Source organism: Pelodiscus sinensis, chromosome 1, assembly GCF_052426305.1.
Source record: "Pelodiscus sinensis isolate ZL-2025 chromosome 1, ASM5242630v1, whole genome shotgun sequence".
NCBI lineage: Eukaryota > Metazoa > Chordata > Testudines > Trionychidae > Pelodiscus > Pelodiscus sinensis.
The window spans coordinates 43,638,515-43,655,642 of record NC_143052.1 but is presented as its reverse complement, the minus strand read 5'-3'; the positions used below and the strand labels follow the sequence as shown (position 1 = coordinate 43,655,642).

General features: G+C 37.4%; 1 protein-coding gene across 4 annotated transcripts in view; it reads right to left on the bottom strand.

Annotated features, from left to right (window-relative positions):
* Window positions 1-231: 231 nt before the first annotated feature.
* The window catches only part of CADPS2 (calcium dependent secretion activator 2), a 506,811-nt gene continuing 489,914 nt past the window's right edge, over window positions 232-17,128 (bottom strand). For 3 of the 4 annotated variants that reach the window (XM_075928789.2, XM_075928797.2, XM_006122581.5), the window contains 2 exons: window positions 8,790-8,894; window positions 232-1,180 (listed from right to left, as the gene is read on the bottom strand). In XM_075928789.2, coding sequence (XP_075784904.1) covers window positions 1,010-1,180; window positions 8,790-8,894 — 276 coding nt within the window. In that variant the 3' untranslated portion in view covers window positions 232-1,009. The other variant, XM_075928806.2, reaches the window with a different exon arrangement.

Sequence of the window (17,128 nt, the reverse complement as noted above, 5' to 3'; positions counted from 1 at the left end):
AAATACACTAAAATCATGATCCTCAAAAAATTCTTGGCACTTTTGCTCCCAATAATTCTGCTTTCAGATTTAAATGTGTCCGATTCTGTCAAATACACAAAGGTATAGGAATGTAGGTGTTCCTTTATATACCTGTGTCATGGGCTCATACAAAGCATGCTATCAAATACAAGCATTCAGAAATAACATTTGCATTTACAAAAAAAAAAAAAAGACAGGTGACAGTTTGCATGATTTGAAATACTGAAAACATCTTTTAATTTTAGAATTCTATACAAACTTGAATAGATATACAGACATGGTCATGACAAAATGTGTTCTTATTGCCTGCAAAATTTCACACAGAATAGAAACACGGATGGCAAGCTTACTGACATCCAACATGATGAGATATCCTTAAACTTGCAAGATAAATGTAGGGAAACAGAAGACACAACACTTCTAAGTAGTCTAGGTGCATTGTGTGGTCCCTGGAGTCCTCTTATTTATACACCAAACTCAAAGCACTGTGAATCAAGATTTAAGTTTTTAAAGCACATCACACAATAATGAAAAAATAGGTACAAAACAAGACAAAAACCCATGTCAAGTGTAATCCTGAAAATACACTATTTTTTAACAAGGGCACTGAATTATTCTAAGAATAGTTTCCTGTATAACTGTGTATCATGTGAGGCACACATCTTGTTTTTTGCACAGGACATTGATGGAGTTACAGGAACAAATGGTAACTCTAACAAAAGGTAAAGAAACTGGATCATACGTGGAACTCAAACTCCATGCCAACATTCCCACAGTTCTAAGCAAAGCTACACATTAAAATACACTAAAATCATGATCCTCAAAAAATTCTTGGCACTTTTGCTCCCAATAATTCTGCTTTCAGATTTAAAAAAGTGGAATGAATTACATTTTTGGTACTCAAGTGTTGTAAAGCAAAACTATAAATGCAACTACAAGGACAAGTTACAAAACAAACACCTAGTGTCAATCTTCTAGGTGAAATATCTCATCCTTCTTCTTCATCGCTGTCTTTCATGGTGATACCCTGAAGACCTCCCCCATCAGTGACTGAGACTGTAGCCTCCTCCACTGTAAGACGACTATGAACAGTTTCATAGGTTTTACTGTTCAGGGTTCCTTCCATCACACCCTGCAATCTGAAATCTCGGTAGGTTTTCTGTAGAAAGAGGAGAGACTATTCTAAATGCACCAATGGATCTTTTCCCAAGAAGCCCACACATAGTCACTGTATAAAGTTCCCAATTATTCCTTATCATTTTAAGTGGCACCAGTGCTTTCCTTTTTCGATCAGACATCAGCACTGAAAACTAGGCTCTTTTATATCATCTCAAGATGACCCCTCCAAAAAACAAGGATCACTAATCACTTTTGAAAGCTTGTACCACAGAATACAAGCAACATGTTGTGTATCCATATAAGCAACTTATTTTCATAATCATCTGCATACTTGTGCATACCACTCTGTTATACCTATCAAGGAGAGAGATGTGAAGTGATAATAAGCCATCTTATTAGAAACATATAGTTTCTGTTACCAAGCCATACTAGAAATTATTTATTTAAGGCAGTTGTCATCAACTTTTTCCTCTTGTGCACCACTTTGAAAGAAAGATCACCTTTCAAGTGTCAGTTCCTTCCCAATACAATAACCTCAATACTCAAAGATATTCTCTACACTTTCATCTCTAGCACTGCTCCAGCTTTCACTAGTGGTAGCAATTCTGCAAGTGGACAGAGATGTTGTTAACCTGTTGTCTAATTTTGGGTAAGTTTTACAAAACTTCTAAATTGTTTCATTCTGCAGACACCAGAAAAGGGTTAATTGTCCATTCCTCTAAGATACTGTGTTTTGAATTTATCTTCCATACTTCACTGAGTACATATTCTTCAGTAACTCTGTTGTCATCTTATTCACTCAGATACCTGACAAACAGATTTATGAAAGTGTAAAGAATTTTGTATAATTCTATTAAACCAGTGGTGAGAGTATAGCATTTTGAAACTAAGAAGTTCTACAGTTGCATATTTAATTATTAATTTAGATATTTAGCTACTGTTTACCATTCAGCAGACAAACTCAGCACCTGATCTTTCCTTATAATACAATTTCCTTTTGCAGTTATCTTTGCTTTATAAACCACAAGTTTATAAACATCATTTAGAAAACAAGTTCTAAGATATATTCTGTATTCTGTGATGTAACAGTTTCTATGGTCACCGTTTAAACAAAAGCTAGAGTAAATGCTCACTTAATTGCAAATCATCTACATAGCTTTCCTTTTGTTCACACCTCAAGGTTTTGTTTCTCTTATCCACAGATTTGCCCTGACACAGCAGAGGCTACTGTTTTATTTGACTTTCTGTGTCAAGCAAGAGGACTAAGGAGGAGCCACATTATTCAATGATGATGTCTTAAAGCAAGCAGGCAGCAGTGAAAATCCAACACACTCATTCTGCCATTATTCCTTGTAGCACAGGTTTGGGCATACAATGTGCATGAAAAAAATTAAAAAGCTATAGGAAAAAAGGTCCAGAAAAGGACAAAATCCCTCCTCCCCTAATTCCTTACTACTTTGTCTACTTTAAACACAGACTGTTAATTTCCCACACGGGTTCACTTTGCTGACTTTTCCTTATCCCATTGATTCTTCCCCCAGTCCAACCAAAACACAGCTATCAAGCTTTTTCCTTTTCACAATACTCTAACTAAATCACTCCTACTGATTCCAGATTTAGTTGTTTGCATTCATATTATATATCTATTGAATAATCTGCTATACAGTCACTGACATTTCAATGCAATACAATCAGCAATAAAGTAGCTATAACTCAGGATAACCAAAGCAACCTCAATAAGGAGCAATCTTACTAGAGAATCTCCCTCCCACTTAATCAACTTCCTTGGACTAAAAATGGATTAACTGATGAGGTATGCAACCTACCCTGAAGATCACATTTGTTTCTCTCTTAGATCAGAAGAGAAAATAAGTTCCAGAGGTGAAGGTCTTTGGAGATGACTCTGTTCTGGGCCCCAAAATTAACAGCAGTTTTTGCATTTCAATTGATTTCAGCTCTCTCCCTCACACACAAAACCAAAACCTTACATTGCATCTGGAAAATAATTGGTAGCCATTGCACACATCAGAACTTAAGTATACCGTGTTCCCTGAGGGAAATCCTTTAAGTCATGGCCATTTTAAGCGGTCTTGTGAACATATTGAGATCAAAGTTCTACTCATCACTTTCAAATCTCTCCAGAACTTGCATCACTACTCATATCTCTCATCTTTGCTTATGATCCTTCCCACTTAATATACTCTATGCTTCCTTTCCAAACATTTGATTTATGTCCCACATCCTCTATTGCCTTCTTTCATGACACCCTCAATGCCTGATCATCCTTGTGCAAGCACAAAGCTCAGAAATATCAATTTTAATTAAAAACTTAAATTTATGCCCCTAGTCCCCACATTTTAGAGTTTGTGCATTACGTTGTGAATGCATATACTGCGGGTTTGAGAAAAGTGAGTGCACTTTTCCTTTAAACAAGGAAATAATTATGGGACAACAAATAGAAAATCCTGTAGAGACTGGATATAGTCACTCACTGTACTTCACTACTGTACATACAGTAGGATTTTCACAATTCTCCTTTTACATGACTTTTAAGGGTTGATTGTACAACCATTGTTCTGATGAATCCCCCACTGATTTCAGTGGGAATTTTGCCTCATTATAGACTTCAGCATCAGAACCATTGGGCTATATTCTCAATTCAGTATAGTGGCATTTGTTGGTGAAGCTGTTGTTATTTGGTAAAAGCAGATATAAATCTATAGCAATAAATATAAATATAAATACATAAAATATAAATATATGGAGAAATACCATCTCATAGAGCTGGAGGGGACCTTGAGAGGTCATTGAGTCCAGTCCCCTACCCTAACAGCGGACCAAGTACCATCCCTGACAAACTTGCCCTAGATCCCTAAATGGCCCCCTCAGGGATTGAATTTACAACCCTGGGTTTAGCAGACCAATGCTCAAACCACTGAGCTATCCCTTCCCCCCATTTTATGCTAATTAGAGGGGCTTTTTTGTATTTTATTGTGATTTGTGGTAGGGTAGCCCCTGCTGGCCATTTGAGGGAAAGTATAATCCTTATTTTTCAGATTAAATTCCCTCCCTGTGCATGTGTCCATATGCTCTATTGTTCTTGCCATGGATTTAGCCCAGTGAGGCAGAGATTTAGCATACCTCACTTAGGCTATATCTAACCTTCAGGGAAAAGTTGGAAAAAGATATGCAAATTGTGATTTGCAATTTGCGTATTTTTTTCCACTTTTCTTCCAAAAAAGACTTTCCCAACATTTGGCCTGTCCATACAAGCAACTTATTTTCATAATCATCTGCAGGGCTCGCCAAGCCATGTGGTTCTGTGAGCTGCGATGTGCAGATCGCGCTGCACATGTGCAGATCATGTGGCGCTGGCTGTGCTGGCTTGTCAAGCTTTGATCATCTGCATAATCATATGTCAGAAGAAAGTCTCTTTCAGAACCATCCCTTCTTCCTCGTAGAATGAGGTTTACAGGGATGCCAAAAAAACCACGTCTGCTTTTCCAAAATTTTTTTCGGAAAAGCAGATACGTTCTTTGAACAGGGCAGAGATTTTCTGGGATATCTCTGGTATCCTGGAAAAAGCTTTGTGGTGTAGACATAGCGTTAGTGTGCAGCACTGTGCAAACTGGTGGTTCTATAATAATCCATAAAATAACAACATTATATAATATGAAGTACTGTCACAATCTCATGTATCACTAGCACCAAGTAACAGCCTGTTTTTCTTGAATTCCAAACTTCAATTCTCTTCCAAGAAAAAAGCCTATTTGCTTACATCCATTTTCTTTCCTTTGCTTTATTAATGTTTTTAATTTCCATGAGTTCTTATGTGTTCTGTTACTGTTTAGCTCAAACACATTTTTTGAAAGACTTTGCAATTACTTGTTAAGTACTTAAAAAATGCAACAATATTTTCCCCTTTTTACTTTTTCCTAAGTGTGTAAGATTAAACTCTCAATCATATAATGGTAGTTCAGAGCCCTTGAACAAGTTAAATAGTTACTTCTGGACCTTCTCCAGAATCTGCATATACAGACTCATGGGATGTCCGTAACATCCATATGGGATGTTAGGGCCTCTTCTACACTAGAGGCTACTGGCATTGAAACCACTTTTGGAACTCTCTCCCTCTCACGTTATATAAGAACGGCCATACGGAGTCAGACCAAAGGTCCATCTAGCCCAGTATCCTGTCTTCCGAAAGTGGCCAGTGCCAGGTGACCCAAAGGGAAAGAACAGAATAGGTAATCATCAAGTGATCGTCCTCCTCTCACCCATTCCCAACTTCTGACAAACAGAGGCTAGGGACACCATTCTTACCCATCCTGGCTAATAGCCATTCTTGGACCTATCCTCCATGAATTTATCTAGATCTTTTTTAAACCTGCTACCTATATCACTGCACTTCTTCTAAGCAAGGCTAACCACTGTCAATCTGTAGATTTAGCATAGACAACAGTGCTGGCATAGTTGGTTTTCTCCATTACTGACACCTAGTGAACCAGTCATTCAGTAAGTGGTCATTTTGGTAAATCTTTTGAACTCTGTTGACCTGGAGTCTAGTTTTTCCAGAGCCCTACATTTGTATAATTTTGCCTTTTAATTCTCACTGCGTGAAAGTCTTGCTCTCCATGGGTTCTTCAGCTCTGGAAGAGGACAGGTAGTTTTCCCACTGTTGTCCTTCTTTGTGGAAAACTTTGAATTTACAAAGTGACCCTCATGGGAGTCACCACCCACAGCATGTCTTGACTATGCTATCACCAGATGGTGGCCTGAAAGGAAATAACGGGCTCAATTCTGTTTCCACTAAAACCAATAGTGTAGGACCTGGCTCTAAGGTGGCAAAACTAAATTTGGATGGCCTGGTAGAGTGATGCAGAGGTATCTACAGCACCATCTGCCATAATGTATTGTTTTTTACAATGGAAGTTCCAAACCAAAACCTAGTGTCAAAGAGTTGAATTTGCCCTGATGTTATGACCATGATGTTAACTGTACAAAATGATATTTGGGGGAAAAGGTTATCACTGAGACCAAGAACTTCTTACTGGACCTTTGTATGGGTAACAAGAATATTCAGAACTACTATAATAAGGATTAAACAAAGTTTGGGAAGGGACACAAATTCCTTTGGCTCAAGGGATAAGCCAGTTTCTAACTGATGGGATAAGGTAGAAGCTTTCCAAGAGGGTAGGTTATCTAGTAATTGTGTAATGCAGCTTTTTTTGCACTTTTTCTGAAGCGCCTAGTCACAATGGGTATGTCTTCACTAGCCACCCTAGTTCGGACTAGGGTGGCTAATGTAGTCATTCGAACTTGCAAATGAAGCCCGGGATTTAAATATCCTGGGCTTCATTTGCATGTTCCCAGGTGCCGCCATTTTTAAATGCCCAGTAGTTCAAACTACCTGCCCGCGGCTACATGTGGCACGGGCTAGATGGTTCGAACTAAAGCTCCTAATTCGAATGACCGTTACTCCTCCTGCAATGAGGAGTAATGGTAGTTCGAATTAGGAGCTTTAGTTCCAACTACCTAGCCCGTGCCGTGTGTAGCCACGGGCAGGTAGTTCGAACTACCGGGCATTTAAAAATGGCGGCGCCCGGGAACATGCAAATGAAGCCCAGGATATTTAAATCCCGGGCTTCATTTGCAAGTTCGAATGACTACATTAGCAACCCTAGTCTGAACTAGGGTGGCTAGTGTAGACATACCCAATTAGTGAAAGAACACCGGACTGGAGAGTCAACCAATATGGCAATTCCTGCATTCTTAATTCTACTGGTGCTCTGTCTGGCCTAAGAAAAATTAGGAAATCTACCCAGGGCTTGTACAATGTTCTCCAGACTGAACCTAATATATCACAATAGATAGATAATGTAGTAGAAAAATAATTAAAAATAGTTTTCCTTCCAGTTTCTTGAGGGCAGGAAAACAATGGAGTAAATGTACTATTGTATCTGTCAAGGTAGAAATAGTAGCTTTCAGCAATACAATCACTAATACCTTCTAAGGCAGGGCTACTCAACACAGGGCCTGCGGGCTGCAGGTGGCTCGCGGCCTATTTGTTTGCGGTCCGCAGTGCAGTTTGGGTTTATGTGGGGCTCAACACACAGCTCACGTGTGGGAGCCAAAACAAAAAAGTAGTCAATATAATGGTCTTCTTTGATATGCATTTTAGTAATTAAATTCTAGGACTGTCATTGCTCATTAAAAGTGCTGTCATGTGGGTGGAAATTGGGTAAAAATTGCATTTTATTAATATCAGCAGAACTGACTTCAATAGGGCCTGCGTGTTGTACAGTCTTGCCTTTAACCTTTGTATTCATGCCTGTTAGTGTGAAAGAAGCTATTTTGCTTATATATGCATTTGCATATCTATATATTTAATATAGATTTGCATATATATATGCAACCACATTTAAGTTGCGGCTGTTGGGATGTGCTGTGAATATCATTGTGGCCCCCGGGGCTTCCAAAGTTGAATAGCCCTGTTTTAAAGTGTACAGTATGTAGTCCCTATTCAAAATGCTCCAATTGTTTCAGGTAAGGATTTGTAATTCAGATACAATGTGGCCAACATTTTTGTTCTCTGTAACTAAATGCTTGTATAGTGAAGTTACAATGGACAGTAACTACTCATTCAGGGAAAGGCATTCCCTGCAACTGAATGCCATAACTCTTTGGACATCAGGAAAAAGAGGACAAGGCTCTTTTAAGCATCCCTGCTGCATTGGGGTCATTAGGGTGGGGAAAGGGAGCCAAAGGAGAAACAGAAAGTGGTTGGACCTGGAAGGGTCACCGATTTACCAGTAGCTAGTCATACCCCCGCATTCCAGAAGAATCTCTCTTTCTCTCTCTCTCTGTGTTCAGTGGTATCTGTCTTTCCTCCCCAAGAAAAGTAGAATCAGATTTATGATAGTCAGTGGGCTTTTACTAATTGCCTTCTTTTATTTGGGGTTGGGAAGGAATTTTTCCCTCACTGTCAGATTAGCTGAAGTAGGGGAAATTTTCTCCACCTTCCCTGTAGCAGGTCAGGTATCTGGTGAGTGAGGTAGCCAGGAGGGTAGGTCAAGATGTCACAATTTAATAGGTACTAGCTATGGCAGGTGTTCAGAGCAGACATGTCTTACAGAGGCAATATGGTTCTCCAATAAACAGGGTGAGGCATTCCCTATGGAAGCTGGGAAAATAGTTGGAGCTCCTAATGTCTAGTCTATCACAGAGATGACCCCATCTTGTCTCCAGCCCATTTTAACTCCCTCATACGAGGGCCAGGAGGTGGAATCCCAGGAATAGGCTGAGACCAGGTTCAGATTAGGCAGATCTGAGAGCAGGGCTTTGAAACAAGTGGAAATGATTAAGAAAAGAAGGATGCCCTGCACTGTACAATTTATAGCCAACTATTCACTGCCTCTTGTCTTTCTTCCTGCAAATCAAGATAAGTATTTTTAAACATACTCCCTTTCCCCCGCTATAACGGGAACCAAAACTGAATGAAACCCTTAAAGAAAGTAGCAACTTGTTTCACTCTACAGGTCTGGATTTGCACAGGGATCTGTGCATATTGATAGTAGGTTACTGTCTAGTAATCATCCTTTATTTTTAGCTCTGATGTGGTTTTGTCATCTAATTCAAATTTTGCTTACCTTCACTATCTTGATGAGAGTCTTCAGCTGGTAGATGTGAAGCTGAAGGTCTAGTCTATCAGCCAGCCACATACATATGACTTTCATGGAGCTGCTGTACCATTGCTGGAAAGAAGGGTAAAGGGAAAAAAACCTCTCTGAAGTATTCATTTAACATATTTAGTAATGAGAGATAATGATAACAGATTAGCACTTAAAGTCATCATGATATAATTTTCTGTTAAGAGAATTGCATATGTTGCTAGGAAATAACTAACTTGATCTAGACCATCTAGTTTAGAGGCTAAAAAGAGGTGTTTTGCACCCCCAAACTGCAAACTTCTGGAAGGTATGTAATTTGGCTTCCTAGGCACAGCCCTACTAGCCTGAATATAGCTGTCTCTCCCCTTCACTACAAAATACAGAAATCAAAGTACACCTATTTCTGGACTGTTTTACATTAATTAGCAAACACTGCACTGTCTCAGAGTTGTAATAAATTCATAAGAAATAGTGCTTTATAATTTGCTGTCAGTAAGAATGTGTATTAAATACACATATGAAAGAACTGACTGCTGAAACAGCAGGGAAAAATGCAGTAAGATTAGCTTTAAAGAAAGATTTTGCTGTGCTTCTGCTTTTCCTTACCACACAAGAACACAATATTCAACATAAAATAAAGACATCTAACAATGAGCCAAAAATCCTGAAGTCCTTACTCTGTTTTTACTCATTCCTGACTTTGGGAAATCACCCCAAAATGAAAAGGGAGTTTTATTTCAGCAAAACCAGACAGACAGACAATAGAAGAAATAAGCTTTCAGCATTTGCCTTCCATTATTACCAACTATATTACAGAGCATTGCTTTTTCCTTTTCCATTTTCACTCTAACTTTATGAATGATTATGGCAAAAATAATCTGCTTGCAGTTGATGCTCATTTGATGAAAAAATAATTTCCAGTTCAAACAAACTATTGTCTGTGGTCAAGATATAATTGTCAAGATACAGCACCAGGTTGTATTAAGATAAAATTAACAGAGTTTTTATAAAATGTTGTAGTAGTTTTATTCTCTCTCATGTAAACTACTCACCAGATGTCAGTCAGTCAAAGTGTAAAAAGGAAGGAGCTTGTTTCATTTTAGGAATAAGAGATTACACTTTGAGAGAGTTAAAGTCTCATCCTTATTTATAGTCTCTCTCCCACAGGGAGGAGGCTTAAATCCTTTCCTGTTGTAATTTCCTGTCCCCTTACAACATACACAGATATGTAAGGAATAAAAACATTGTGTCTTTATGTTATAAAATGCAGCATATAATACAAGATGCATATATTAACAAAACTCAAAGGATGGCTACTGTATTCACCTTCACACTCTCTGAATATGGTAAATCCAATAAAAAAGACATTGAAAGATCCAACACAATATTGTTTTTAGATTATCATGCAACTGCAATAAACGTAGCACTCTCTATACCAAAAATGATAACCTTGGGGAATAATCATTTTATGTATATTGGTTTAATATAAACACTTTTTCTTTATAATAAATAAATCTAGACTCAAGAGTGAGTAGCAATCAGCTTTAAGAAATGTTTGTAATGATTAAAAGTAAGTTTTTGTGTAATATATATATGGCAGTTTAATTACAAGTCACAGGAAATAAATTAATTTTACTTATCAAACATTCACATTAATTTATTACTATATTGAACTGAACAAACACTCTGAATAAAATGCATGTGCTATACAAATCTTATAAAATTAAGCAACTTGATTTGTTTCATATTATGAAGAATTGATCTGATATCCATAGAACATTGCTCCAGATCTGTAATACATTCTTCAGCAGAATTTCTTTTTGTTTATTAGTCACACATTTGTTTTAGGTTTTTAATTATAATTGTTTCATATTTTATGTTTTGAAATAATTGATATTGGGGTCTTATTCAAATAAAGGATGATTGTCATGGACTATAACAAATAGCATATACCTGAATTATTTTTCTGGACTCTGCAGACATAATAAACTTGAAATGTCTTATAGCCATGCATTCTCTCTGGATCATCTATTGTTCTTTATAAGATGATGGACCTAATCTATCATTTTGCTGCTTAGGTGCTACACATCTTAACTTTAATAGGGGAGAGATACAGAACATGATTCAATAAGGATTCTTCATAAAACTAGTGTTATTCCTTGAGGGGAATAATATAGAAAACAATTTACTTCTGCTAAGTGGATTGTTGTGTTGAAATAATTGGAAAGGAGCAAATGAGCAAGCGGCAGATACTGTGACAAATTCTGTGATTGGTTATCTTTGTGTAACATTATTGAAATTAATGGAGTTGAAGAAGGAAAATTGAAAACAGAGCCTGTTTCATTCTTTCAAATTTGTGTATATTCAAAAAAATCTGGATATGTTAATAAAAACTGCCATAGAGTTCAAATTTGTCTCATCACCCCAATAATACAGACACATTGAAAACAGCTAGGAAACTAAAATCACAGTATAGTATTAGTCCAGCTAAATCAGGAAACCATACAACAAATGCTGTTCTGATTATATTTAATAACTTTTCCCCTCCATTGTATAAATATGATGATCAATAAGGCAGGGCAAAAGCCACTTTTATAATTATTAACATAAAGTGGCAAAAAATTAAAATCACGATCAGTGAAAAATCATTAGACTAGCTGTAGCAAGCTAACCATATATAGGAAAATTGCCCAGTAAAACTACCATTAAGCAATACTCCAGTATTATCTGATGTTATATATCAAAACAAATTAAGAGAACATTTAAAAAGCATTATTTGAATATGACCAAATCAAACTTTGAAGCCAGAATTGTTATGAAATTTTTACAGGAATCACAGCTAGCATATTTTCAGAATGTCGCCCCTTTCATACATACATACATACATAGAGTAGCATCAATAGACATTCCTGTTACTTTCTGGCTTCTACTATATAGTGTTTGGGCATTTAATACGGACTGATGTAGAATAAGAACTTGGATTTTCTTTTAGATTATATAAAGTGAATGTTTCCCTATTTCTTTGTTTTGAAAAGGTATTAAAAAAGGACAGTGTTACAAAGTCCTCAGAGGAGGTTGGCAAGTGGACCACACATTTTGACCATCATCAATACAGTTTACTGGCAGAGTATGCACCCAACGTGTCATTTGGAAGCTCTGTCGCAAACTTACTAGTAACCTTTAGCAGTCAAGTAGTGGTCCTTAGGTTTCAAAGATTTTAAATAAAAACAAATCCTTTTTAACTGGTAAAAATGCACTTTTCCCTTTCTAATGACCACACTGGAATGGCAGTACTATTCTTGCAGATGCCAATGATATGATATTAGTGGCTTATTCTTTGCTGTGATCTATGCAGGCATAAAGCAGTAAGTGAATATTATATATTTTTTCACATCAGTGTATGACAGCAGCCAACCATTTAAAAAATATGTTAGTTTTTTCGTATTCATGGTTCAACCAGCTCCTGTAAGGGCATGCATTACTCACTTCAATTTTCCAGAGATATCTCTTTTTTAAAGTAAAAATAAGAGAAAAGGAAAGGCTAGGGTTGACTCTGTGAGACCCCTGTATTTATTCACACTTATCGTGCATGACTGTAGACTGGTAAATCATATTAGCGGCCTGTCTCCCCATCAAGCTGCTACTTGCTTTCCAGCCCTGGGAAGGTTCAACAAATCAACAGGAGCACGGAAAACAGAACATCAGTCTAATCTAGTGTTTAAGGTGAAGTTTTCAAACCCAATCTAAGAAGATCTTTAGAGCAAGCAACAAGCTGAAGGGCTCAGAAGGTGGTATTGACAATGAAAGAGTGTTGAAATATTGAGAAGCGCAGCACTTGTGCATTTTTAATAACAAGAGGGTCAACAAGGACACAACTCCCTCAGTGCCAATAGTTGCCACTGACTATGGAAATTGCCACACCAGGGCTATAAACGCTCTCAGTTCATCAGCTTTCTTAAACAGTTCATCAGCTTTCTTAAACACCCTAAACCCCCTCAGTGGACCTTTAGTCTTGAATTAACAAACCAAAGCAATGAAAGAGGGTGCAGCTTGAATGGCTGGCATTGATCCCCAACTGTGTTCAGCACTGCTACAGGCACTGAAAAACTCTCTCCATTGTCAATAGAAATTGACAAACCTCCTCTCCTAAATAGTACAGCTGAGCCAGGCTGGATCCATGCAGCTGTAAAGGGCTCCACTCTCAGGGCCCAGGAGCACTCACAATAGAACAAGCATGAGCTCTTTGTCAGCCCCAGACTCTGCAATTTTCTAACAAGGATTAAAGTTGTTTCTCGGCAGTGCTGGTGAAAAGAGATTTAGCAACATACCGTGCTTTCTTCATGCAAGTTAAAGAGAAGTAGTTAAGGAATTTCATTATTCTGTTGACTATTGGGAATACAAAACAAATATATTAAATATTCACAATCCCCTTTCTTGCCTAATCTATAATGTTTTGAGAATGATTCAATTAAATATAACACTTATCTTCTGAAAGCAGGCACTTCAGATTTATTTTTGAAGTTTTATAAAAAGATGCAGCTGTTTGCCACCTGGAATGAGGACTCAATACATACTAATACACAATGCCTTAGACTTTCGAGGTCCGATATTCCTAAATCTGAATCACAAGACCCCATAGGGTTTCTCTATCTTGGCTGTTCCTGGCAAATGGGCACCGTCAGAACGCTGCTTCTGATGAAGATGAGAGAAAAAAATTGGGATTTTTTTTCCTGGGAAATAAAGCTGTAATATTTTTTCTACTGAAATGTTTAGCTTGTTATTGATTAGGAATTGGTGCTGTACAATGACAGGTTTTTACCTCCTCCAGCTATGCTTATCTCAATAGCAACAAGAACGGAGATTATACCTTCCACTAGAAAGATTGTTCGTTAAGACAGAAAAGCTAAGATGCCAGTGTAAAATTAATATTTGAGTATTTAGAATACTATATCGCCTGTATCAAAATGTATGATTATTGGATTCATAGCACTAAGAGTCTGTTAGGTGCTTTAGTGCTTCAGGAAGAAAGTTAAATCATGAAACAAAATTAGGTTTAAAAAATGAAAATTATAAAAAGGGTAAATAGGGACATTAAATAATATGGATATTTTCAATAGGCAGAAAGATGTGTTTAGTTTCCTAATGTTTCAATCATTGTATATTCCTCTAAACAGGGATAAATAAAATATACAGGGATATAAAACAGGGATAATGATACTGACCTACTTTGTAGAGGGCTTTGAGATAATCTGATTAAACTGCTATACAAAACCTAAGTATTAATTATTATTATATCTTTAAGGACACTTTTTGGACTTATTAACTACAGTTTGGGTGCTGAAATTAGACACCCAATTCAATATGCATATGTCAAGGTAAGTGGCCAGATTGCCAGAGTTACAGAACACTCTACTTCCATTGTCTTCAATGAATGCTGTAGATGTTCAACACCTCTGAAAAATAAGGCCACTTATCTGGGTGATAGCAAATAAATTCAGATCCTAATTTTATTTATCAAGGTCTGAAAATCTGGTCAGTTAATTTTTTCAAAATCTGACGTCAAAAGTGAAGTGGCCTATTAACCGATAAAAATCTGCTATTGTTTATGTTGCATTTGGGTTTAAATAGCTTTCCTTAACTTGTAAAACTACATTATGCCAACGGATAATGTAACTTGTATTTCTACAGTCTTCAGCCAGGTTGCCACAAAACCATTTCAATTAACTAAAATGTATTTTTTTTTATAAGGCCAAAGCACATCTATATGATACTCAGATGTCCACTTCATAGCAACAATGAAAAATGATAAATATCCAAATTTAGGCTGGATCTCAGAGTCCTTCCACAGACAAAACCACTAGCTTCAGTGAAAATACTTCCTAAAGGAACAACTGCAGGTTTATGTTTCATAGGCCAAACCAATCCCAATTTTATGTTGCTGCAGTGTTGGATTATGCACGTAAGCTCTGGAAGAGGTTACCTTCTCAGGCTGTGGAATCCTCATCACCGAGGTTTCAAAGAAAAGGTTAGACAATCACCAGTCAGGGATGGTCTAGGTGTACTTAGCCTTGCTTCAGACCAAGGAGATTTACTAAACAACCTCTTGAGATCCATTCAAGCCCTATATTTCTATGATTCAATGTATGCTGTCTCCTCAGCAGTCTAAATGAGCTTGGACACTGGTAGTACATGTGAAGAAGGGAGTTTAATTGTCACCATTGGATGTTAGGAACAGACTACAGGGATTAGACAGTTCACGCATATGAGCATAATCTTTTCTGAGCAGGCTTCTGCAGACACTCATCTTCCCGATCATTGCAACAATAATCTATGGAGTTGCCTTGGGGAAGAGGGACTAAGCCCATATCTCCACCTTGCTGATCCAAGGGGAGAGAAGCTTACGGGGAGGGAATAAGAACATGAAAATGGCCACAGTAGGTCAAACCAAACGTCCATCTAGCTTGCTATCGGACTTCTAACAGTGGCCAATGCCAGGTGCTTCAGAGGAAACGAGCAGAACTGATAATCAAGTGATCCATCACATGTTGCCAATTCCCAGCTTCTGGCAAACAGAGGCTAGAGACACCATCCCTGCCCATCTTGGCTAATCGCCATTAACAGACCTATCCTTTATGAATGTATCTCGTTTTAAACCCTGCTATAGTATTGGCCTTCACAACATCATCTGGAAAGAGTTCCACACATTGACCGCATTGTGTGAAGAATCTAGTCCCTCCAAAAATAATTGGTCTGGGGCTGAGGGGCTTTGTCCAATTTGTTCTAGGCTGAAAGCCATCCCCCCCGAGATAATCCTGAAGATTCCCATTTTGGATTTCAAGGCACAGTCAATCTCCTTGGCTACTTGACAGCTTGGAGGGGTAAGAGAGTCCCTTAGCTCACTCATATGGAAATTAGGGAGATACTACATATGCAGAGTGCCTCTCTGACATGATCCCTCAATCTCTAGATAGGAGCAGGAATACGCACTTTGTTCTTGGATGGACAACATGAGGGACAGGCAACCAGAAATCCTCCCGCAGAACTGTTCTTGAGGGTGTGTAGAGGTGTATGTGGAGGGGGGGAAGGAGGAGGAGAGGTTCTTGAAGACAGTATAGCTGTGCAATAAGCCAAACCCTGAAGTTCCGGTGGGCCCATGCTGTGGATGCAGGTGAGATTAATATGTGGTTTTAAGAGCCCAAATTGGCAAACCCTTTCCTCTAGACATAGCACTTAGTATCACGAGTAGTATCTTGTCATGATATTAAATCGTTACAGGAACAGGTTTTAAATATGCATGTTTCAATTTTATTTTACTCTTAAAAAAACTTGTCCGTTCTTTAATAGACAGTAACTGGAATATTTTTATAGCTGCCCCTGAAACTTTTATATTGGTAAATGAGTAATTATTCTTCATACAATACTAGCAAAAGTAATTGTTTCAGGTAAACAGTGGTGGAACCTTATCTTTTAGTTTGAAACATTTTTCTAATCAGGTGGCATTTTTATGCTGCACATTTTATAGAACACTGAGTATTCAGATAAGTGGTATTTGTGAATATGAATTTGCACATAGTTTTGGAATTAGGGTGCCAGAATTCAGTAGCCTCTGTTTTCATGGGAACTGTTCAATAGAACATATAGCCAGCATCTGCAATAGCTGCTACTTGGCCTACATGTATAATTGATATATATTTACTACACCTGGCTATATTATTTCACAAAACAATAAAAAGGGTTACATTTGAGGACATGTTTTAATGGATTTTTTTTTAAAAATTCCATATGTTAAAAAAATCAGATATCAACTGAATGGAAATGAACAATTAAGCCAATAAATGCCGGCCATACAATCCTTCATCACTCATTACAACCCAGTCTTAACTTGGCCAACTTATTTTGTTGTGTAACGGAAATATGCTGTTGGATACGTACTGTTGATTTTGTATGTTATGTGCATTATGTCATAAAAATTATAAAATAATACAGACCACAATGTATATTAAAGATATGTAATCAGATATTGCATAACGTAATGTGGAAGGGGAACATAATATTTTCATATTTGGTGTTATGATGTGCATTGACTGTATAGTATTTTAGGTTTCTGTGATTGTAGGTAGGCCTGGTAAAGTTGTATTTAAACTACATTAACTACTGTGTATCCTACAACAGATGTTTTTGTGGTGAGTAATGCAGTATTATACTGAAAACAGGTCTTAATAATAAATACACAAATAAATAAATAATAGGTTCTTTAATCGCTAGTCATTTATTATTTTGAGCTTTGAATACATATCACACACTTTTTGGGGGTAAGG